General features: G+C 42.9%; 1 protein-coding gene across 2 annotated transcripts in view; it reads left to right on the plus strand.

Moving 5' to 3' along the window:
* LOC125893444 (nuclear factor of activated T-cells, cytoplasmic 1-like) overlaps positions 1-25,378 on the plus strand; it is a 66,655-nt gene that overhangs the window by 18,566 nt on the left and 22,711 nt on the right. For both annotated transcript variants that reach the window (XM_049584141.1, XM_049584142.1), the window contains exons 5-9: positions 2,146-2,318; positions 3,295-3,435; positions 13,901-13,956; positions 15,908-16,040; positions 24,639-25,304. In XM_049584141.1, the coding sequence (XP_049440098.1) occupies positions 2,146-2,318; positions 3,295-3,435; positions 13,901-13,956; positions 15,908-16,040; positions 24,639-25,304 (1,169 nt within the window). The remainder of the gene's footprint in view (positions 1-2,145; positions 2,319-3,294; positions 3,436-13,900; positions 13,957-15,907; positions 16,041-24,638; positions 25,305-25,378) is intronic.

The raw sequence follows: 25,378 nt of genomic DNA on the forward strand, positions 1-25,378 counted from the left end.
CATTTTGAGTTGTGGTGGTCTATAAGCTGAATCAGAAATTTATAGACATATTTTACTTAGTGAAAGTGGGGTTAAAATTGCATGAAGCTCTCTTTTAAATATAACTTTAGTTTACCTTTTAATACATTAGCTAACTTAGCCATGGCCTCTCTCATCCTTCCTCCGGACTTGCAGTAATCCAAGGGACTGTGCTCTGCGGTGTGTCCAGGCAGCAGCTCCTGTCCTGGGGCTCCATTCAGACAAGGCTGCAGTGAATTATTTTGGACTGGGGCCCAGAACTCTGGCTTATGGATAAAACAACTGCATAGGTTACATGAGACCTTTACCTCTTATTGCACCTCAAATTTATCCGTCATTGTTTGAAATTTTAAAAGACTTGATTTTTTTGTAAAAATACTAGCCTATATAATGATTTAATGCATCTCTAATGAATGTTTGTGTAAATGCAGAAGATTCTGGATATTAATAGGACATAAAAGTTTCAGGGCAGTTGCCTTCTGGAGCGTGGATGATTTTAACATGCGCACTGCCTTACAATATCATTTCCAACAATACCACAATATCCCTTATATTGTATCATATTTAGGGGCGCCCCTCACCCATTTGACTTAATCTGTCCCTCGGGATGAATATGATATTGAAAAAATATTCTAGAGGAAGTTTCTGTTCCCCTTTGTCGTCAGCGCACACGCTAAAGGAAGAGGAGTGAAAGTTCTCTCCTTCTCCCCCGACTATCTGAAAGGTCAAAGAAAAGCCTTTAACTGTCTCTTTCCACTGAGCTGTTTAACAGTCGCCTTGATAACGCAGCATCCATCCCTCTGCTCTCGTGCCAGCAATCATTTGCTCGCTGTGTGGGATGCAGACAGTGGGGGACTGCAATCAAAGTTTCAGACAGTTTCAATCTGTCTTTCTCTCCTTTTCTAGGAAAATCCATCTCAAACACATACGGTAGCTTAATTTAAAATAGTACGTACCCTTCTGTGAATTCATATCATGCTGTTTGATCATAAATGCCTGTAACCTTATCAGTAAGGTGATGCTTAGAATACATTTTTGACTGTCTTGTTACATTGCTGGCAGAGAAGACTAGTCTATGAAAACTGACTTCAAGATAATCCATGATGTCCATCAACTTGTTTATGTTTTAAAACTAAATTCACCACACATCACTTACTTACAGTTGATAAGGTGTGGGTAGTCAGCGTTACATGTTATTTTTTCTTATTTATTCAGACTGTCCAAACCAAAGTCAAGGGGAGAAATGAATTAGTATAAAACCTGACATTTACCATGTTCCAGGAAGAGTGCCAACAAGCTACCATGTAAAATAATTGAAATGCCAAACCATATCCCATTTGTATTCCCTCGCTTTTTTACCAGCCACACTAGTTTCATTTAAATTCACGAAAGGTTATGTCTGAAAATGAAAGCCTTTTTTCCACTAAGAAAAGGGAAAGAAAATTTATGCCTTTACCTCCCGAACTGCAAAATGAACTAAAGACAGACAGCTTAAAAAAAGACTAATGCTACACATGGCAACGACACGCAGGGGTTTTAAACATATGAAGTGTAAGGCTTCAGTGGCGTGAAGGGACTGGAGAGGTTTGCTGCACTCTGATAGCAATAAAGTGACTTTGTGTATACTGACTGCAGCTGATGGGACTTTGTTTGATGGTGGTGTGCTCAGTCCAGAGGATTCCTCCAGAGAACGGCTAATTCTTGGACCACCGTGACCCTTTAAAACTGCGATGTGAAGTCATTAATGTCCAACTCTGTCTTTGATGACATGCTGGATTAATAATGACACGGTCACGCTCCAGCAGATTTCCAGTGTGTGATCTGTAACACCAGCGGGGACTTTACTGCTGGTCTTGATGTGCTACTCTGCTCAGTGTCTAAATCAAAACTGCTCTCATGTCAGCCTTTGTCCATACAGTACCTCCAGTTAAAAATATTCTGTAGGGGAGCGTCCTGCATGACCATACATTGTGTAGTAAAAAAAGCAGTGACTGATGCTTTCTTGAGATAATTGCTTTGTAATAGCATACAGATCTGCCTTGAACCCCAAAATGATTTTCCATTATCTTGAATAATGTCATCTTTAGATATGGTGTTGAATTGTGCCCTCCCCTGCCTCTGTCGCAGAATTGATTGTGCAGGGATCCTGAAGCTGCGCAATTCAGACATTGAGCTTCGCAAAGGAGAGACGGACATCGGACGTAAAAACACGCGTGTGAGATTGGTGTTCCGAGTCCACATCAACCAGCCCAACGGCAGGACGGTGTCCCTACAGGTTGCTTCAAACCCCATTGAATGCTGTAAGTCACACACACACAGAAACAAACTCACAAACTGGCATGCCTTTTCTCTTGGCTTTCCACTTAAGCAAAAGGTGGCATCTATTGTTGTAATCCAATAAACTGAGCTGCTATTTTATTACCTGCTGGAGCAAATTCAGCGCCTCTGCAGCCAATAAGCTTTATATGATCAAAGCAATTTGCCAAGGCAATAGATGCATTGTACACCATGCCAGACACACGTGTTATCTATCTCAATTCACATTTTATGACTGAATGCACAAGTTATTGTGGTAAGACTACCCCATTAGCACAGGTTCCACAAAGGTCATTTGCCAGCCCTAGTTTTGGCGCGGTTGAATGAACGCATTGAAAGAAACCTCTGTTTCTTTGTCATTCATTTGTGTATATAGGTGTGATGTTATTTGCACCCAAGGAAGCCAATTAAAGTTAGATGGTGAAATGGAGCTGGCATTGTAGTTTATGGTCTAAAGTGGATGTTAATCCGATTTGTGAACTTGAGTTCCTATTCTGAAATTGTGCAATGGGATAATAATGGATTAAATGCACAGTTGTGATAATAAATATATGAGACTCTGGCTGTGAATCTGGTCACCAAATCCCAGAGGCTAAAGGTGACTAGCTCACTACAGTTATAGAAAGCAGAGACAGGTGGTTGGCTGTAGGCCTCTTGATGGAAAATTATGACTAAGGATCAGATCATGAAAATGTTGTTTTGATCAGTGGTCCGCCTTTTTCGATATCATTTTAAAGAGCAGCTGTTGGCTGAAAACCTCTTAGCTAGGGGTCATGAAATCATCATAATAAAGTTGATAAGAATGTTTTCCTAACCAAGAACTGCTGTTTTACTGGCTTTGCACTGGGCTTGTGCTTCTTGGAGTGAATGGAGATCAGGCAGTGAGTTTATGTGCGCTCACACACTGTATTGAAATGTGTGTGTGTGTGTGTGTGTGTGTGTGTGTTTCCCCTCAAACAGCCCAGCGCTCAGCTCAGGAGCTTCCCTTGGTGGAGAAACAGAGTGTGGATAGTTACCCTGCCACTGGAGGCAAAATGATGCTCCTGAGCGGCCTCAACTTCCTCCCTGACTCCAAGGTGGTGTTCGTGGAGAAGGCCCAGGGTAAGCCATGTTTACTGCCTCTCAATTTCCCCTCTTAATATCTCTTTTGAATGTCTCTCTCCCTCTCTGCCTCCATCGCCTTTCCTCAGTCTCTCCTCCCGTCAAAATAGAGCAGACCCTGCCAGGGAGCCACATGTGGTGTGCATTAAGCCACTATATTTTTAACCAAAGCGTATTTACATTTGCTGAAGTTTCCATTGCCTGTTCACTGGTGCTCGCCACAAGTTAAGGAATGAATCACAACCAGGGCATGTGCAACGTCTCTTTCTCTCACTTTCCCTCTCTCCCTCGCTGTCTCTCCCTCCCTGAATCCCTTGCTTTTGACATTTAACCCTCTCGCTTACTTTCAGGAGCTCCCTCTTCCACCCATTCTACTGGATACTCACCCCAGCTGAGCGTCTCTGATTCATGATTATGGAGTTTCTTTTTATATTTTGTCCAGATTGTTCGGCCATTCATTTCCTCCCTGTGTGGGAGGGAGCACTGGTAAAAACACTGATCAAGTTTGCAAGTGAATGATCATTTCCTTGATTGCAACCACTAAATCAAAGCAAAGGTCAAGCACAGTGACACCACTGAAGTCTGTTGAAATACTACCGTGCTGCTAATGATGAGCAACAAGTAAGGAGGGATGAGGGAAGCAGCTCTGATAGTATCCACCAACTGATTAATCATAGATTTCACAATTTGTGGTGATGATTTTGGTTAAGAATCTAGTTACTCACAAAAATACTTAATAACCCTCAACACCATCTACACTTCTGATCCTTCCTTTTTGTGAAATTTAAAAATAAAGCAGACAAAATCAACACGTCCTCATGCAGCAAAATATGTCATTTACCATAATTTTTAAAAAAAAAATCACATTTAAACATGACCATGGAGACTACCAGCAACAGGCATACATATTCATAGAACTGGAGTTACATTCAATAACTACTATTACTGTTAGGTTAGGTTTAGAAAAAAGATCATGGTTTAGGTTAAATTAGTACAGTTGTGAAGTAACTTAAGTTAGGTACATAAGTTAACTTCTGCTATATATGTGGTGTAAGTTGAATACATTAGGTGCGTGACATAATTTAAGTATACTACATAAGTTATGTACGAAAGTTAAAATGTTAATGCCATGTTTCACACAGGGCGCACACAGCAGTCTCTTAGGTGAAAGTCCTGTGTTTGTTTGACCAATCCATCCACCCAGACCTCCGCCCTATGTGGACTTATTTACAAAAAATAAAGCTGGATATCAGAGTAAATACTTGACAGTCAGTTTTGTATGGAACCTCTTCATGGAAAACAGACATTTTTAAGTCTTCCTAGTGTGCACAGTACATGAGAAAATGGGACTTACTTTCCACTTCTCCTAAATCATGTTCAGTTACTTACTTGTCAACTATTTACCAGTTGGTTCACATGAAAAGGCAACTGCTTAAAAAAATGATGAATTAATTACCCGAATCAGTAGAAGATATATGAACCCTCATCACTGGTTCATCAAAGCTCACGTAAAATTGAGTCTCATCATTAGAATGGAAAAAGACTGGCTTTAGTCATTACTCAATTTCCTCAAATTAAAAAGAAATATGTTCTTGAAAATGACTGTGTGAGTACTCTTAAGTACCTTAGGGGATAAGGGATAGGTAGGGATGGGGTAAGGGGAGGTGGTTGAACTTGGTAATATGGGGTCTCCCTCCTCCTGGCTTTACTTAGTCATGGAGGGGGATCCCCTGGAGAGGAAAGCCCATACATACACAACACCTTCGCCTCTCTCACTCCCTGCTATTTGAGACTCATGACCCCTTCTAGGTTGTGTTACCCTTTTTTCACCCCCTCTGTCTTTCCCCCCTGTTTCCTCTTATTCTCTTCTTTCATTCCCTCATCCTCCACCCTTCTTACCTCTATCCTCGATACCCGTTAAAGACATTAGCCGGTGTGGAGCTCTGCGCTAGCGGGATCCCCACACTCGTGCCTGCCATCTACATTTCAGTGGTTTGTTTTCCGTCTCTGTGGTGTCGAGAAGGAGAGAGAGAGAGAGATCGAAAGAGAGGTTGTCTGTCTACTACTTAGTCTGCTTTTATGTAAACTTTAATGACCCACCACTTCCAGGGTCTCCTAAGTCAAAGAGCCCATTACGGACAGACCAACACACATGCACACACAGGAACACACACATCACTCACTAATGGCAACTATCTATGAGCAAGTACGAGTGTGGAAAAGTACTTATGACCCAGATATACTGCAAAATATCGTCTTTTGGCATTTTAATCAGAGAATCCTGCTGTTTCATGAAGGTTCACAGACTGAAAATTTCTCTGATTGTTGATTTAGAAGGACCAAACTGGAATAAGGGAAAAAGAAGAATCCAATAAAATTATAATTATATTACAGATTTATTCTATAATGTTGGTTTTATTTTCCTCTGGAAAAGTTCATGACTAAGTGCACCCATGAAATACAGAGCAATGCACCGCAATAATTACTACTCGCAGACATGTGCTTATACACACAGTGGGACACGCACATGCGCACGCACAGCCGAGCGCTTTGTACAGCACAACACCAATCACTGCTTTCGCCACAGTGGTGACAGCCATGACTGTCGCTGCCATCAAAGGTCAGGACGGCTGCTCATTTTCCAAAATTGACTCCAATAAACACCTTCCAGAAAATTCCACAAATCCTAAGGAGCAACAGACGGGTTTTGAGTGTCCCAATCCAACTTGTGTGAATAATTACATTCAGTTAAAATCGTCCAAGTTGAGTCAGACGGAGATCACACACAGAACAAAAGCCTATTAGCCCAAATGAGACGGCCATAAATCATAAATACATGTATTTCTTCAACTGTTTCCATTTGCTTTCACACACTCAGTGATGTAGCTGCTTTTAGCACAAACATACCCAGATGCCTGTTTCTGAACTGCCACTCTGAAAACAACAGAAGTGATATCAATTCATTACTGAAGTCTTAAATAATGGATGACACCAACGTTTGAGAGATTGTTCCATTAACACTTTCTGGTTAATAAGAACAGAGACACCAAAAACATCCACCAGTCCTTGGCAAATCACTGACACTGGTGCGCCATGTTACCACTTTAGTTCACACCTGTTTAGGGACCCGAGCCACTGGCATTATCCTAAAAGAGAGAAAAATAATATAAAATTTGATAAACATTAAGAGATGCTAATTTAAGATTTGTGAAAAAAATAGTAAATATGGGTAATACAGACTTTTTAAAAGCTAGAAACTGGTGGGAACATACAGTTGTGTTTGTTTTAATGATTACATGCCACAGTACAAATGATCTCTGAAGGGCAAATAGTTCATTTTGGTGTTATCTCTTAATGGGAAAGTAGATAAATGGGAGACCTTTCGAAATACCTACTTATATTTATCCTTTTAACCTGCTGTACTGGTACAGTAAATCATAGTTTCTCTTTGTTGGTTTTCCGCTGCCACTTTAATCCTCCTCTCCCTCTCCCTGTGTTGTTTTGATTGTCTGTCTGCCCCCCCCCCTGAGATGTCCTCAGTATCAAATGAGCACAGCTCATAGCTGTTGCCACTGCGGGAGACCTTAATGTGCCTCGAAAAATAATTACTTCTACTTTTCAAATGCCACGTCCAGCCCCACTGCTCCACTCCGTAACCCACAGGATAACTGATGCAAACTGTGCGCATCCAGCGCATGTGTGTGTTTGTTGTTGTGTACGTGTGCGCGCACTGCTGCTGTTAGCCCGTGGGCCTGTTTGCGTTGTTCAGTAGGAAGTGTTTTCAGTGAGTCATCCGCAAGGGATTCCCTGTGGAGGGGTGAAACGGAAAAGACAAGACCCTCAGAGGGTAGGTAGAGGGAAGAGAAAGAGGGGAGGAAGAGGAGAGGAAGAGGGGAGGCAGGGCTTCCTTAGAAATCCTGCTTGTGACCTTGTGTACTGAGACATCGGAGGATAGAAGTGATGGGATCCTGCCCTGGTGTTGACTCTTGTTTAGTGATTCTTGTTTAGTTTAGTGGTCAGTGTCTCTGGATCCCAACAAAAGGTTTTTATGTATTTATGTGACTTTATGAATAAACTTGATTTATTCCTTCAATGGATTAATGAAGACAGCAGCTTTTCCTAGTTTTTTAGTTCATCATAGACCACACATAGGAAGAGTAAAGAATTCAGACTGGAGCTAGATAATGATAGACTCAAAAACCTCAAGTCCGCATTTTTGATTCTGCTGTAACGTAAACATTCTTTTCAATGGTAATTATTGTTGACATGTATTTTTAATAGGCCTTATCATTTTTTTTCTGTGCAATGGAGAGTTGTACCCTCTGCACAGCCACAATGTGGGCATTTCTGAAACTTTCCATCTTCTTTTGCTTAGTTGCGCATGGTTTTTATTATATGTATGTGTTGAGGTTGTGTCAGTGTTTCGGTTTGTCCAAACCACTTTTTTGGCGGAGGACTAGGAAGACATACCTGGCGCACCTAACGCAGTGTGCGTTCTGGCTTGCCCTGCTTTCCATGGATGGAATGAGTGCTAGAGGCAGGGAAAATAGAGAGAGACAGACAGACAGACAAACAGAGAGAGAGAGAGCTGGGGAAAGCCTGCACTCTGACTCAGAGGGGAGGTAAGGGAATTCCCTGGTGAGCTGGATAGTTTTTACATCTGGTGGGATTGGAGCGTTGCCTGGAGCTCGGCAGCACCAACACACGCCTGGGCTGCAGCAGGGAGAAGTCTGGTCTTCTCCACCTCTGCTTCAGGCAGGTCGAGCTCACAGTCAAGACTAAGAGAATTCTCAGCTACAGTATAATCTGTAACATTAGGACAGCCGAGTCCACAACAATACCCCTCGGCTATTTCTCTTGTCATGTGGAAACTCCTCAGCAACAGGCTGAAATATTTGGATTCTCATACCTTCATAATTCGAGGAACGCATGTCTTACCAACTGTGAGCTGTGTTGTTAGAGCTCTTTCTAAGACTGTTTATTCTTCGCTGAACATGTCTACCTTGGGCAAGTCTAAACACCAGACAAATCGGTCGATGTATTGTACTTCTAGCGGTATGTCTAGACTGCCCTTTGGCTCTAGGCTAGGATAACCTGCATAATATTGGCTCATATCTTGGCACTAAGGCAGTGTAAGGTCAGCCGCCACCCTTGCTTGAGGCTAAAGATTAAAGAAGTGTGAGTTACAGTATCCTGTCTAATTAGGATGGTATACCGCACCAAAATCAATGATTATGTATAATAATCATAGCTCTAGGAGGAAGCCTCTAATAGAGCTGTAGGGGCTTAACCTCTTACGCGCCTGTGCCATACCCCATAAAGCATACATTAACTACTGCAGGTGGCTGTAAGGGAAATGGATGGGTCAATACCCTTAAAAGATTGAACCATGACATATAGTACATTAGGGGGAGACATTACTGGCCTCTTTACTGAGGTTCACGTGGCTAGCTGAGCCTGCATTATATAAATGTCCTGTATAGGGGGAAGCTTATGTGAAAAATAACTGAATATTTGCCTCTTACCCTCAAAACCTCTGGCTCATTAAAATGTATTTCTTTCATGATGTAAAGTTTCATCAGCAACAGGCGAGTGCCCCATATTGGAATGCCTCTGCTTTGGGCACGTCTATACATCAAAGGGATCAGTTGGATCGTAACAGAAAGATGTCTCGATTGTCCTTAGGCCTCCACCCTTTCTTCAGACTCGTCTGAACATGTTATAGCCAGAAAAGTTGTTTAAATCAGAGAGAGACAATTGTTTCCATTTCCCTTTTCTGGAACAGGTCTTAAGAAATGCCATTTCCATGGAATAAGAATAGTGATATATCTTGATGAAACTTTGCTCAGTGCATGGGACTTTGGGTCCAGTTTGTCTGCAAACACTTAAAGAAGTATTTTACTGCTGAAAAGATGGTCTGTTCACAAAACTGGGCTGTCTATGCAGTAGAAAGATGTAAATACTTAAAAAAAAAAAACTGGTGCTACGTGACCAGAGTTAAAGGGCTGTGGCATTTGCTTTTGCTCAAGAGGTAGAAAACCTACAACTACCAGAATGCAATGCTGGATCAGAGATCTGCCGAATTACACATTTCTTGTATGATACAAAACATGTCATTTGGCGAATATTCGACGGCAAATGAGCAGGTACATCTGGGCACTCGCAAGATGGAGGGGAGTTTGACATAGGTTAATTACACATCCTACCCACATTGCTATGATACAAAGCTGTTAAAAAATGGCAAAGTATTCCTTTAAAGACCCTGCACAAATATCAAAGCAGCATCTATCTGTCCTATCGTCTTTACCATTCACTCAGTTCGAGTCTTTGTACGTTAGGGTTTTGCAGTGACCCTTCCCAGGCTCTGATATTCTGTGCACACCATGGAGAGCAACCGACCTTGATGTCTTCCATGTGAACACAAATACTATACAAATGTAAAAGTTTGGATGATCTCCCAGCCACCCCTCTCAATCTTTAGATCATTTTCAGACCCAATGCCACACAGCTGGAGTCTTGATCAAAGGATAAAATCCGTCTCTACTGCTGTCCTCCTCAGTCTGCACAAACAGGTCAAGTCAGCTCATGCTCCTTGTTTTACACCAAGAATAACTCACTTCCTGACCATAAACCCATCACAAATCTACTGTCAGGTCATAATTTATATGGAAGCCTCTCAATTTGGAGCAGACCCACATTTCTCCAATTTCACCACTCCTCAGATTGGCAGAGGTCAGGTGTTTCAGAAGGGGAAAGCAGCTGCACCTCTGCGATCAGTCATTGGGGAACCCCTTTTGGCCTTTCGGTTTTGCTCCTTATTGGACAACAAGGTAATTGCTGTGAAAATATGTATAAAATGACTGAAGCATTCTCAGTCCGGGCAGCAGCAGCAGAACGGTACTACTCAAACGGAAAATAAACTTGACATATGTAAACAGGAAAGAGAGAAAAAATGCTCCTGAAAACCATCTCTGGAAAAGAGACGTAGCTGCAAAATATGTCTGGGTTGTTTCACAAGACAACCTCCGCAATTAAGCATGTGAACAATATTTTCCATTCTCAAAAATATTCTCTTTGGTCAGTGGAAGTTGTTGTGCACTACACAACACTTTATAGGTGGAAAATCACCTCTGGAAAGCCAAAACCTGTAAGGTCACTATGAGGACAAGGATGCCTTACTCAGCTATCTTTGGCTCTCTTAATCCTAAGGAATATTCTCTTCATCTCTGTCTTTAACCAAACATCAGTCCATGAAAATATGACAAATGAGAGGATTTGTTTGTGTGAGATTTACTAAAACAGCAACACTGTTGCTGTGTTGTCACCATGTACACAACAATATGTGTTGTCAAGAACTGAAGAAGACTCCAAGAAACCTCACCCTACATGTGGTCTAATTTCCTGATGAATGAGTGTGTTGTCCTGGTTGTCTGTGTTGGTGTTAGTCTTGGTGGATATCGTTTGCACAAGTGAGTCATGTCGAGCAATCTGCAGATGGTTGGGTTACCTTTAAGCACAAAGCCTATGAATAAGTGCAAGTCTATTTGTCTGTGTGCATGCACGTGTCCATCCATTTTTCTGTTTAAATGTGACTGGATTACAGCAGGGTTTCTCCAGGCACAGCTCCTGTACCACCTATTGTTTTGTGCTTCCCCCTCTTATCATTCAAGTTGAAGGCCAGAACAAAGGTAGAGGATACTGTGGCTGCTCATGTGCATGCTCCTGCATCTGTGTGTGTGCACATTACGCGTGGGTGGAGGCTGCGTGAAGGAGGAGGTGTTGTCGGGAACAGAAGCATTTTGCAGATGTTGCAGGGAAGAAGGAGTGAATGGAAAGTTCTGCGGTTATCAGTCGTACAGCTCTCTCTGACTCGCAAAGGTATGCCACATGTGGCCCCATCCGAATTCAGTCTTAGTTTTAGATTTGTTAAGTCTGATGGCGTAAGCATTGAAAAGTTTGGAGGATGCAAAGTGACAGAGAGGTGTAGAAGGTGAGAGAAAAGATCAAGAGGAGAGGTAGAGAGAGAAAAAGAGGATGAAAAACATGTTTACTAGTGGAGTTTGGGGTTGACGTCGTAGTCTAAGGTTTCCCTCTTGGAGTGTCTCCCAGAGCGGAGGCGGGTGAGATTCCCTCTTGGTTCCCCTAGACGTAACATGAGGAACGCTCATCTCTGTTTGTCTCTGTCTCTCTCACTTTCTCTGACCTTCTCCCTGTCTCTGCTCACTCTAATTGCCCTTCCATGCTCCCAGCCACTTCACGGCATTATGTGTGCATCATTCTTTGAGCGTCTCAATCAGCTGCCACATGCACAATATCATAGCCGTGCCCCATGGCAGTCCTATAGGATCCAGCTTCTATTCCACATCAGCTCCATTACAGCGAGGCACACTTCTCCATATGCAACTCTGATTTCCCCCAGTTCAAATAGAAAGCCCTTATCTGATCTGTTCACCGTCTGTTTTTCTCCTTCCCTGAGTTTTCATATGGCCATTTTGAAAAGAGATATCTACTGATGTTCACTCCCTGAATAATAAAGCTGACCACCCGCCCCCACTACCACGGCTCAACAATAATAAGCCAACCATAACTGGGATCCTTTATTCTTTCACTTGCTGCATGATGTGAAAAACATAATGCTTCGGTAAAAAAAAGGTTTTACATCTTCCAGAGCTGCTGGACTTCTGCTATCAGTTATTTGGAAACTGACTCTGATTATCTTATCTGATGGCTTCCTGTCCCAGAAGCAAAGTGTCCCAGCAGCGGCAAAGACCAGCTGCCTACCCCAGCTAGCATACAGTAGCAGCAGTGCCACAGTGCCCATGCTATTGCCTCACATGGTGTGCCACTGACACAAAGACTGTTCTGTGTCACTTCTATTTCTGACAGCCCTAATGAGTCATCAGTTCTGAAAAAAAGGAGAAAAAATGGCACTGTGGTCGGTGCTGATTGCCCTAGCAGAGACCAGAGAGTCTGTTCACTAAGGTGTGGCATGAAATCACAGAGAAAACCCAAAGAATGTGAGCTGAGCTTCTGCAGGCTCCCAACAGCTGCAGCAGCTCACAGGCCTTTTATTGCATGGCAGCGAGGGAAACCTCCTCACCACAACAAGATGGAGATGAGAAGAAAGAGAGAACAAACAAAAGCTGCTATTTTTTTGTGTGTGCGATTTATTTATTTTTATATTTTTCACAAAGCAGGTTTAACAATAGGAATGAGAATGGAAGAAAGTATAATCAAGGATAATAAAGGGACAAAAATAGCGATAAGTTTTACTGAAATAGACTCTGGGAAGTCCCAGTCGAAGATCTGACATTAAAAAGAGAAAAAGGCGTTACTTTCACTGACCTAAGGCTGCAATCAGTGTTTCACCTCATGATATTTTCATATAAATTTGAAATCACAGATTTCCTAATACACTTTTCTCTGGCTTACCTAAATCAACTATCAGCAAACTACAACGTGTGCAAAACACTGCTGCTAGGATATTAACCAAAACCAGAAAATGTGATCATATTCCTCCTGTCCTTATTTAATGACATTGGTGCCCTGTTCATGATTTCAGGATTCTACTTTTAACTTACAAAATATTACACAGACTTGCACCATCCTACTTATCACCTAGTCACACCTTATACAGCCTACCTGCTACGGCTACAGTCCCAAAATGCCAATGTCATTCCGAAAATAAGTAACATCAGTGGTAGGACCTTTTCTTACCAAACGCCTCTTCTTTGGAATGGTCTTCCTAAACAAATAGCTCAGTTGGACTCATTCAGAATTTTAAAAAAAAATGCACATGAGCTGTCTCTCTCTGTAGGTTTTTAGCATATTATGCTGATGCCACCCATCCCTTCTTTGTTTATGTATTGTATCCGAGATCCTTGTGATGGTACATCAACTCACAATAGGTTGGATGACACCTCCGTCATTGCTTGAGAGTGTCTGTTTCACTTGCACTGGCACTATGCAGTTTCGGGGTTCGGGTAGGAACCCGGACACAAAAAAGACTACAAAATTTGGCTGCTTTATGGCATACATCATATCCCCCTCCTCATCATATCCCCCTTATTATTTGTTCAGCCCTTTGAGACATGCTTTGTGATACTGAGCTATAATAAACTTTGACTTGACTTGAAATCCCCAAATTACATCTTTCCTTTGTTTTCAAAGACTTGGAGGAGCAGCAAATGCAATTGAAAAGTAGTAAGCAAATACTTTGCATGTTTCCTTGATAAATGGACTTGAATCAGTTGTCACATTTTTTTACTTATTGCTTAATGGACTAACTGTTTCAGCACTGCACCAAACAGAATGCCAAACCCCCTAATACCCACCGCCAAAGCGCACATCTCTCCTTCTTAACTGATATGAGGTTCATCTGCAGATTAGTCACCCTTGATTTGAGGTCCGTCTTGTTTGTATAATGAGCCATACTTAATATTGTATTTTATTCTCTTCCCAATAGATGGGCATCATCTGTGGGAGACCGAAGCCAAAGTTGACAAGGACTCTGTCAAAAATGTGAGTACACCTCAATGACGTGACTCATTGGCAATGCTCCCGCCGTCTTCAGTCCCACCCTCCCTTGACACTTTCTCCTTTCCTCTCTGTCTCCTCCTCATCTGTCCCCTGTAATGATGTAACCTTTGCTAAGGCATTACAAGTTGCAACATAGACAATGATGATTAGCCCATGCAATCCTGAGTGGAATTTTCACAAAATCTCTGTACCCTCACGGAGTAAACACGGGCTGTCATATTGTTTTTGCCTCTAAACACACACGGATTACAAAATAGGAGCATAAACACGCACACACACACTCACGCCACAGTCCTCCCAGCATAGCCAGACGTTTAGTTCACAGCAAAGTGTTTTGTGGTGAATTGGACTTAAACACCTCGTCTGTGCTGAATCATGCAGCCAAGAGTAGATTACGCCCCTGCTTTTACCTGCTGCTTTTCATGAGAGCCATAATGAGAAAATAAACCAGCGCACTCGTTTCACTGACGCTCAGCCACACATTCAGATTGTGTTAATATAAAACGGAGTGAAAGGGAATCGTCGGGAGAGGGAATGAAGCAAATGTTGTTCTACGTGTCACAGAAAGCTGGTGCTCTGGAGTTAATTAAGACTTCACTGAGGTTCGTTAGGTCTGCTTTCAGTGAGGAGAGTCAAGTACAGGATCTGCGAAAACCTGTTTGCTCGTGAGCGATGACAGTATGTTTTGAATTGCCGATGCCTTTCATCAGCAGCGTCTCATCCTCCCTCCCCCACTTCCCCCCTTTTTTTGTGTAAACTAACCGAGGCAATTTACACTTGCACGGGGACTAAAATAAACCACATGCATCTAAATGCTGCAACTTCAGGGTGTTTTTCTCCTTGTTGTTGCTGCTATTTCACTCAGGTAAATGACTTGGTTGCATCAGGAGGGTAAATATGGACTCTGATGTCTAATTGGCCTGTAGGGCTGGCTGATGTGCCGTGGCTGGAGTCCCAGATGCTGGAAAATTAGCGGGCGCGCAAGGCTCGGCCGGGGGTGGCGGTGTAGGGAGGCGAGGTCGATGAAAGACAAATACCACATTGTGTTTATTTCTACATCTAACAAACAAGTAGGGAGAGACAGCAAGAGAGCCCTGGCCTTCCTCTCATGTCAGTTGCTACCAGACTGCCCTAAAGTGCTCCAGACTGCCTGCCCGACTCTGTTTTTATCGCCATCCAGAGCGTGCTAACTTTCATTGGCTAGGATGGAGAGGGAAAAGCCATGTGCACACACAAACACACAGTTAACACACTCAATCAGCCACCTGCATGTTTTCTTTGTCGTCATCTGGAGGGCAGACCGGGGCTGAGGACACAGCCCCCCTCACTTCCAGCACGCCCACATCCCATGGCTCCCTCCCTCCATCCACAGTGATGACCAACAGAAACCTGCTTCCTCTCAACGTGCCCCATTCTGGCCTGTTTAGACCCCTAGAACACTTCACAAATTCTCTTCCATGTTCCATTTAAGTTGAAAGTTCACCTCCGTTCAGACTTGCCAAGGTCTGGCCTCGGGGCGTAGAGTAGGACAGGCGAGTTTCTCCACAGGGAAGCATGGCTGTGCAAACAAATAAGCTGGCCACCTCTCTCTTCTCTTGGGGATGAAGCTAAAGCCCTGGGGTTTTCCTCAGACACAAACACGGGCACTGGACCAACCTCATGGGCTCCACTACTATGTCTCCACAGTCCAGACGAGCTCATTTAGACCAGTTCCCAGTCCAGCCTCTTGGAAACAGTACCCTAAATGCAGGCCAGCTGTAAAATAAACATTGCTGTTGATTAATACTCTGCAGGAAGTCATGCTACAAACTTGAATTTGGAGAGAGTGCGGTGAAATCAGATGAGTAAATAAAACTAATGATTTTTTGATGGTATCAGCAGCTGCCTTATCTCACATGTTGAAATATCTAACTGTATCTTATTTGTATATTAGAGTTCTCTTGCTGTGGAGATCCCGCCGTACAGGAACCAGAGAATATCCAGCCCAGTGCAGGTTAACTTCTACGTCTGCAACGGCAAGAGGAAGAGGAGCCAGTACCAACGCTTCACCTACCTGCCTCCTAACGGTAATCATCATAAATGTTTCCCACCTTTTTGTTTTTATCACCAGTGACACTGAAAGACACGTATGCTTTTCACACTCTGCACTCATCACATAGAGTATTTCTCCAGCTCTTGACATCCATCAACTGTAGTTTACAACAGCCGTCAAGATCACACGTGAAATTTGCAGCCAGTTTTTGGTCCGTGTTTTCGCCTGGCACAGTTCGGCCATGGCCTTTGAGCGAGAGCACAAGATGTGAGGTGTGTTTATTCTGTAGTGAGACCGCGTTCCCCAGCGATGAGGTGTACCTGCTGAGTGACAGAGCCTCCGAGCGCTGTCGATGAAGAGAAGTCAATCCCCCGGTGACCTGACTTTCACACTCCACCTCACACAATTCCCCCCCTACAGTTCACCAACACACTCACACACATGCATCTACCAGGCAGTGCTTTGCCCTGTCATTCATGTAGCAACCTGAAAACCCAGGAATACCTCTCTCTGTGTTTATCATGTGTCCCTGGCCTCAGTGTTTATAGATGGCTTTCACATTGGAATTTGAAGAATGCATTGCTGAGAGTTTAGAGTTCAGCCTCAAAATTACATTGTGAGCTATTGACTCCTCACAATGGGCGCAGGTGAAATATCAGCTTCAGTATCGTTTTCAACCAACCAGCCTGAATAGTGTTTTATCATTGTGTATCCAGAAAAAGTTGACTAAGCATGCTTGCTCTTCTTTCAGCAAAACAATGCTTCCCATTTATAGTGCCAAACTCCTTTGCTGCTGGCTGTTGAGCAGAACTTTTCTGGCACCTGAACAATAGTTGCTGAAGGCGGGTTTCCCACAGACTCCCCACCCCCAGCATAGTCCCAGCTGGTTTAGAGATTCCATCCAGCAACCTTCCATTTAAAAGACCCTCGTCCTCCCCGTGATAACCTGTGAGAATCCATTAGATCAAAACAATGATATCATGTTTTCATTGATCAGTGTCTAATGGGTCTAATGCTGCTGGGAGAGCATGCATTGTGTTCTTAAGTCTACAGCTGTTAATAAGATGTGACATTTAGATTATCAGCAGATGTATTTACGGCCACAGGAGATAAGTGATTGGGATTTTGGATGAGGCTCTGAGAGAAAGGAGAGCAAGGCCCTATTTGGAGATGCCTGATTATATGACGAATGAGAGCACTGTAGGTAACTGGACCAGTGTGGAGCCGACAAACCGTGTCCATATATAGCAGGTCCATTTCATATATTGTAGTTCCACGGTGAAGGAGAGTGAGAGGAGAAAGAGAGACGTAGAGGCTTATCAGCCTCCACAATGCATCTCTAAGTCATTTCCCTGAGCATAAACACAGCCCTAATTAAAAGATGACTTGTTGTGTTCTCTCTTTTACTGCCAAGTAAACCACAAGTACAGTGTGGACCACACAGGCAGGGCCGATGTCTTCTTAAAGGAGCATAATTAACTCACAAGTGTAACAGCCAGAGAGACCGCGAATCACAAGCCATTGAGTTCTATTTTGAGATTTACCACATTTTTAAAGACACACAGTAAAATATACAGCATTTCTAAAAACAAATATTGAGTATTTCAATCAAAGACGTAATCTAGAGTGTGATATTACAACAGCTGAGACAGAACTGCTCTGTGTGCAAAAATAATCTTATTTCAGTAAGGAAACATCCGCGGGCGACCACAAAAAAAGATTTTCTCTGTTGCTGCCTCAAAGCCAGTAAATGCAACTTGCAATATAATTTACACATGCTATACATTGTCAGTGACATTTGAAGGCTATATGTGAGTTCTATTGCTGTAATTATAAATGTAGATTAAAAATATAAATGCAATGACAAAAATGTATTTGCTCATTGCTGACTGATTAAGAGGCATTCATAAAGAATAGTGGATAAGGTTATAATCAGTGTAAACAGACCCTCTGAGGCAATGATGACTGTAATACATTCATGGTTTCAATACTGCAACAAAGAATGAGGAAATCCTAGTGAAGCTGTTTGCTTTTGAGGGTTTCAGTATGTGTGTGTCAACACTGAGAGAAAACAACCAACACTGTGGCCAGGTACTCAGGGTGGGCTGGGGAGGAGGACACCCACACACACACATACACACACCGTTGTCAACACTTTTTTTTGCTCGCTTGTATGAAAAGACTCTTCCGGCCCCGCTGTCCCACTTCAAGCACAGTTGTGGCCACTGACGTTGTTTAGAGAGAACATTTCTTTCACACTCTGGTGTCTGCTTGTCTATAAAAAGGCGAACCCAGCCCTTAAAATAGCTCGACTTGTTTGAAACAGCGGAAGGATGAAGCAAACACTCTGGGACACAGATGCTAGTGAAAACCACCTTTATTTTCCATTCGGGTCATGTGACCATCTTGTTATTCTTTGATGCAAATGCGGTTGGCACCTACTGGGGCTGAACACCGATGGTTGGTTTCACTATGCTGTATGTTCCCCTCAGCTCCAATGAGAATATTATTTCAATACAGACGGTATTGTTTCAGACATGTAAGCAGATTCTTATCTTCTCTGGGCCTCACCCTGCCTCCAACGTGGAATTATAGCATCAGATTCAGTCTGTAGTGAAGTCATACTGTAGCTGCTAGCTGACAGACAAAGATAAGTTTCAGTGATATGAACAGAGGGGTTCTGTAGACCTGTTGAAATGCTGCCATAATAATGCATTGTGATGTTGAAACAGGATTTGAGCCACTCAGAAACATCCTCTGTGAAATGTGTCATTAGCGCTGTACAATGTGTCAGGGAGCACGTAGGTCAAATGTCTTTATGAACAAAGCAGGCCTTCATTGGGGCTGTAATGAACAACAGAGCCTGAAGTTCAGCTTTCCAGACAGTTTTATCTAAAGGTTTAATTCTTAAAGCAATACCTACTGTAGGCAGCATAGGTTGAATGAATAGTTCAAGTTCAACTAAATAATTCTGAGAAAATGTTGTCACAGCTAATCTGTTAAACATGTACTATGTAAAGTGTGTGAGGCAGATACAAACTGTCTGGAGATCGACTATCCCAATTAATTGTTATTGTTATATACATTAAAGGTAAATCACTAGTTTCATCACATCACTATATCACATCAGTTCTTTGGACAAAGATTTGATATTTTGCTGATATCACAAAGTCTGCCTCAATACAATTTTAATATGATTCAATTCAGGGGCCTGTGATCTATGGGACAAAATCATATATGTCCATTAACACAAATGGTTAGATAAGAAACTGCCATAAAAGAAATAAAACAACACATACGAAACAATAGCCAACAATAATGAGTTGTCGGTTACTGTTTGTTAACAGCATTACCAGCAAAAGTAAAAGAGAAGGCCAGCCCCAGATTTACTTTCTTTCCTCTGATTTTGTGTGCTTTTCTGCACTCTGTCTGCGATTTTTGTAGCCTTCTCTTGGATGCCTGCTGCTTACGGTCTGGCACCTGGTTGCTACCTTTTTATGAAGTCCTCACCTCACTTGTGCATTATGGCCAGGAACTTCCCAAACACAGCAAAATTAGAAAAAATAAGATAATGCAGGCAGAGGACTGAGTCTCTGCAGATAAATCCTCTGCCACACACTTCTAGCAGGCCGTAAGTGATGATTGAGAGGGATTATATTAGTATGAGTTAAAACATGGTTTTTTTTTGTTTGTTTGTTTTTATTTTGTTTTTTCAAAAAAAAAATCACCCATACTATACATTAAAGTGCAGTAAAGTTTACGTTAAATTGACCCCACTTACATATAAAACACAGCTTAACAACAAGAACAATTATGCCTCGTTTCCACTTAAATATGTGAGTGGTGTCCGTTGATCCGTAAATATACAGATGATGCCTCTAGTGTCCAGCGCAAGGAAGTGCATTTCTTTACGGATGGATAGATACTCGATAGAAACTACTTGCAGCCATGGGGGAGAGGCTAATTTTGTCCGTTTTTCACCATCCAGTACATTACAATGACAGAAACAGGACCTGCCAGGTACGTGTCATGTTTTGTTAAATATTTCATTAAAAAGACATATGAACGGCTGAACGAGTCATAATGATAATATGACTGTACATAATGTATAACGATATACCACATTAGAAGAATAACGTAACTCAGATTCAAAATGTGTTAAAACTACTATAGATAAACAAGTTGTTTTAATCTTACAAACTCACCTGACAATCAACACAAGCAACTGAATTGAAGGAAATAACCTGTTAGCTAGTTAGCAGCCTATTAGCTAAGCTAGCACACTGTCAAATGATCTGAAATCCACCACAAACGTTTTTTTGTTTTTTTTGTTTTTTTAACATACTTGAGGAAAGTTTGCACTGATATATTACAGAGTTTAGCAGGCACATTGGATATCAAAGAGATTGCCAAAGGAATCAATGGTCTTCCCAGTGCTGCCTCTTTGTATACATATGTAAGATGAAACAAGGCGTTAACAAAGATAAAAATTTTGGCTAAATAATAACTGTCAAGCTTCAGAGACAAAACAGTTGTTTTTCCACAGTCACCATAATTAGCTTAAGCACTTTCACATTGCAAAATTAGCCTAGCAGCTAGTGGACTTTTCCTGCACTCATAGTTTAAGAAATGACATCTATTATTTATACTTTTTATATTCAACTTTGGTTTAAGTCACTGCATTTCCCAACAGAACAGCACGGTTGGATTTCAGCCAGCATGACCCTTTTTTTTCAGCCTAACATTTCTGAAACCGAGCAGCTGATATTGCCATAGCAAGAGCAACAATTTAGCAGAGTAAGATTCCCACCAGGTATGTCGTGTTTCCTGAGTATTTTATCTCGTAACAACATTGTTTACATACTGCATGTTCTGACTTGCGAACCGTCTTTACTCCAAAATCCACACTGCTGATTTATTCCTGAGAGCAAAATAAATACTCCTTTTTTCTTGGCTTCTCACCATTATCTGCCTGGTGCTGTTTGATAGTGACAAACATGCCATGGGAATTTCAACATAGAGGCGTATCTTGAAGGCTGAGGATATGGATCAGTGTTTTCACTTTGCCTTGATGATATTGGATTGTTGGTTATGAATCCATACTTTGATCCAGGTCAATTGATTTTATACCCCTAATAAAAAGTAAACAACAGTGAGGCCAATTATGTCAAATTTTTGCTGCTCATGAGTTATTGGATATGAGTTACAGCTGCCCTCAGCCAGTAGATCAAGAAGACATGTGCTGTTGATGTGTACCATCAGCAGTATTTGTGGTTTGCTTGTCTGTGATGTTAAGATGCACATACAGTACAAGTGTCCTTGTCTGGCTCCCGGAATGAGCCCCGCTTTTCCAAGCTCCCTTCCAATCATTCTTGCGTGAGTAGAGATGTGACGTGTCGCTCTTCAAATAAGAAACAGTTCTCACCAACCACATTAAACAACAAATGGCGAAAAAGAGTTCTGGCAATGACCAAAAGCTGGAGCCAGGAACTTCTCGGAACCCCTTTATTTTTACAGGCCGTTTGGAGATTCCTCTGTAATATCAAGTTCTATTCTTAACGCAAACGGGTGCCGACTCCCTCCGCTGCATTGGTTTGTGGTTGGAGCTGGAGAGGGGGAAAGTCAGAAACATGTTCTGTGACACATACAGGAAAAAAGTTAATGAACCACACATTGTTCTTTTTTTGTAAATATTTGCACAGTCATGTTTTTTTCCGAAAATTGAACAAAGACTGAACTGTTTCTGTCATCTTGGGGCTTTGTCAGACTCACCTACAGCACGCTAAAGCCAACAGTATACTGGGTGACCAGATTGCCTACACAGTGGGACACAGTGCACCAGGTACCTTTGAGTTAATGAACTACCACCTGCTCAATGTTAAATGTCATTGCACCGTTAGCACAAGATGAGTTCAGCATTTCTGCAAGGAGACAATCCATGATTTTTTCCTAGTGGCATAACAATGTCATATCCCAACCAACAAGCATCGGAAATGAGAATCAGAACCTTTTGCATCCCATAATTCCATTTGCCTGGTGGCTACAAGCAGAGAAGGTCTCCTTTGGAAGGTAATTTCCAAATCTACACAAGCCCTGTTTGCTTGCCCTTCCTAATCAAATACACAGATACAGGCACACATCTATGTCCCGACTCACATTCCCCTTCAGAGGAAACGAGTGCTCAATAAAATACGCAGATCAGGCCTGATCAGTTTAATATGAGCAGACAGAGGGGGAAACTGCCAGAGATGGAGAAAAAACCATGTGCTGAACATCAACTGTCTGTGGGCCATAACCCACAGGTTGGGAGGAAATAGAAGCCAGCTGAAGTTGGGACTCGCCTGGTGAATCTGTTTTCTCAGCTCTCATACAAAGTGGGAAGGAGACACACAGATGGATGGAGCTGGAGGGAGACCTCTGTTTATATCTGTAGCAGTGGAGGGAGAATCTCCGGGAAAAAATGTTTGAAAGTTAAAAGAAAGGCCATTAGTCTAACCTTTGATTTGATTTCCTGTTTCGTCAGTCTTGCTCATAGTCAGAAGCAAATAATGTTGACAAATTACCTCACTGGGAATGAAAACTTTGAATTGTCTGCAATAAAGCAAACTCTTTAAAAATAGACTCTAACTGGATTACAAAGCGGGACTGCAAAGGACAACAGCATCTCATCCCTTCTGAGATACCGCTGATTCACCCTATTTCGTTAAATTAAATTCTCATGTTAGTTTTGGTCACAGGCAGGAAATCTTGTGACTCGGTACGTCAGATTTGTTTAATTTTAGAAAGGGCATCCAGAGAAAGCTCCAGTTGCCAACGTTGGCCAAGTTGCCTCTTTCAGGCTTCTTTTTCTTTCTCTAAATTATAACTAAACATGAGGACTGGTAAAGATGAGTGTGCTTTACTTAGTTCAAACTCTTCTGGAATATTTCAAGAACAGCCACAAAACCATGACATTCTAAACAAAAATATGACCTTTTTTGTGATATTTATACAGGACTTTGATGAGGCAAAAGGTCAACATGTGTCTCAGCTCACAGATGACAATGCAGTTCCTGAATTGCGGCAAAAATGTGAAAATGATCACATTTGTTTATGACATTTCCACATGACAGCTTTGGCATTACTCATCTCGGCACCATGACACCGCCCCATCCATTCACAGTAAAGACAAGGCAGGGACGAGATAGAGAATCGCTGAGGGTAGTGGCTGTGGGTACAGTGTGAAGCATGTGACTTACTCGTTATTCCCTGGGCTGTGGAGAGGAGGCCCGTGCATCATGGGACTCACCTTACGATGCTCCCCCAGACACCAAGCCTAGTCCCTGGGCTCCGAAAGCAGACAGGGCTGACGTAAATGTGCTCCCTGCTGCGTTATCACTGCCCTTCATCTCAGCGCCCCAGAGGCTGCAGTACTTGATCAATGTCTTTTCAAATCCAACTCCCGCAAAAAAATAACAGCCTGACACACTAACGCTTCATACATTTTATTTGCTTTTACTATCGCTCAAAGGTTTGACTGTGTACAAATGCAAACACACAGTTTAGACAGACATCTTATTCATATTGACATCTGTGCTCTCTGAGTAAATGTCACTTGGAGTAAGTTTAGCCAAAAACTCTTAATGGTTGGCATCAAACGCTCACCACACCCATTAATGCGTTTTAACAATGTGTAGAAATAGAAACAGTGTGTCCATTGTGACTCAGAAGCCTTTGCTATGCATCTGGGTATCTTAACACTGCCCTATTAGTTTTGTGCTGGCACAGTCTGTGCATATGTACTAATATAATAACTCACCAGTGAGCTTGTTAAAGTGGATCCCTCTCCATCTCTCAACACTGTTCTGTTTTGAAATTTTCAATTAATAGAAAGTTGTTTTCAGTAACTGCTTTTGACAGCGAACAGGAAGCATGTGATACCTGTCCGTCAGAGCTAATCAGGAAGCAGCGCAGACGGTCTGCACTGGATTAGAAATTAGAAGAGAGGAGGCAGGATGATCAAGTGGGGTCACTGCACTCTGCTGCATTAGCTGAGGCCTGAAGCTCCTGAAACCACAGGCGCAGCTCTACAGCCTCTTAAGGAGCTCAGGCGGCCTAATCAAAATCAAATCATCTCCATTTTTTTCACTCTCTCCCTCTATCTTTTGGTCCTGGGAGAAACAATTACTTCTAGAGTGTGGAGGAAACCTTGGGGTCCTGGGCTCCTTGAGCAGCAGCAGCAGCAGCAAAAGCAGCAGCCCAGTGCTTTAAAGTAGTCTTTTATTGGATATCAGAGCTGGAGGAGAGTCCAAAGAAAATAGGTCTTATTCATTATTAGAGCCAGCTGTGGCTTTCCACACTGATGACTCATCCATTTTTCTTTCCCCCCTATTCTTTTGCTTTTTTTCATGGTGTGGTAAAGAGGGGTGGCGGTTGAGAGGCGTGAGGGTTTCTCTGTTAGAGAGCTCAGCCAAGTTGACACCGAGCCCATATCCACTGGTGGTTGTTTGTTTGGATTATGGAGGGTATCGCGGGCCACAATTGTGCCTGCTCACTGCTTTAGTCAGCCTCACTCGTGCACTCACTGTGCCACGTGGATTCCCTGCACGTTTTTTAATATCTCCACCTTTCTTTCTACTTTTTTCCCCCCCAGTGCCGATAATAAAGACAGAACCCAATGATGAATATGATTCTCTGGGGACTGCTGGACTGCACATGCATTCAAAGCCCTATTACAGCCAGCCCAGGCTCACTCCCATCATGCCTGTAGCCGATCCCGATGCCTGTCTGGTTGGTGGCTACGCTCCCTGCCCGCCTCGCCATGCTGCCATGCCATCGTCGTCCCCCAGCTCCAGCCCCACCCTGCATGACCTGTCCCCCGTGGCATACAGCAAGTGCCTCCCCAACAGCCCCACCCATGCAGCACCACTAGGCCCCGCGGTGCCCCCCATCCAGGAGACCCCTGGCCGTCCCAGCCTCGCCCACCCAGCATCGCCAGACCACAACTCTTCCCTAGGGATGCTTCATTCCCAGGGCAGCCCCAACCACCTCAACAGCCCAGGGCCCCATGGTTACCATCCTATCTATGCCAACAGCAGTCCCTCATCCTCCCCGGTATCCCACCCTTCCACTCCCGGTGCGACTGCGGAGAGCCCGTTCGTTCAGGCCTACAGCCCCAGTCAGGCTCAGGCAGCAGCCAGCTCAGTCCAGACCGGAGGGAGCTCACCCAGCCTGTTACCCGAGGATGCCAGCCCCCCGTCGATGGCCATCACTGTCAAACAGGAGCCCCAGGAACTGGACCAGATGTACCTAGATGATGGTGAGTCACAAGAAACAAGGTGTACATCTAAAGTTTCCATTTGATAACCAATTAGTATAACAGGAGGCATTTTA

The sequence above is a fragment of the Epinephelus fuscoguttatus genome, linkage group LG8, assembly GCF_011397635.1.
Source record: "Epinephelus fuscoguttatus linkage group LG8, E.fuscoguttatus.final_Chr_v1".
Classification (NCBI taxonomy): domain Eukaryota; kingdom Metazoa; phylum Chordata; class Actinopteri; order Perciformes; family Serranidae; genus Epinephelus; species Epinephelus fuscoguttatus.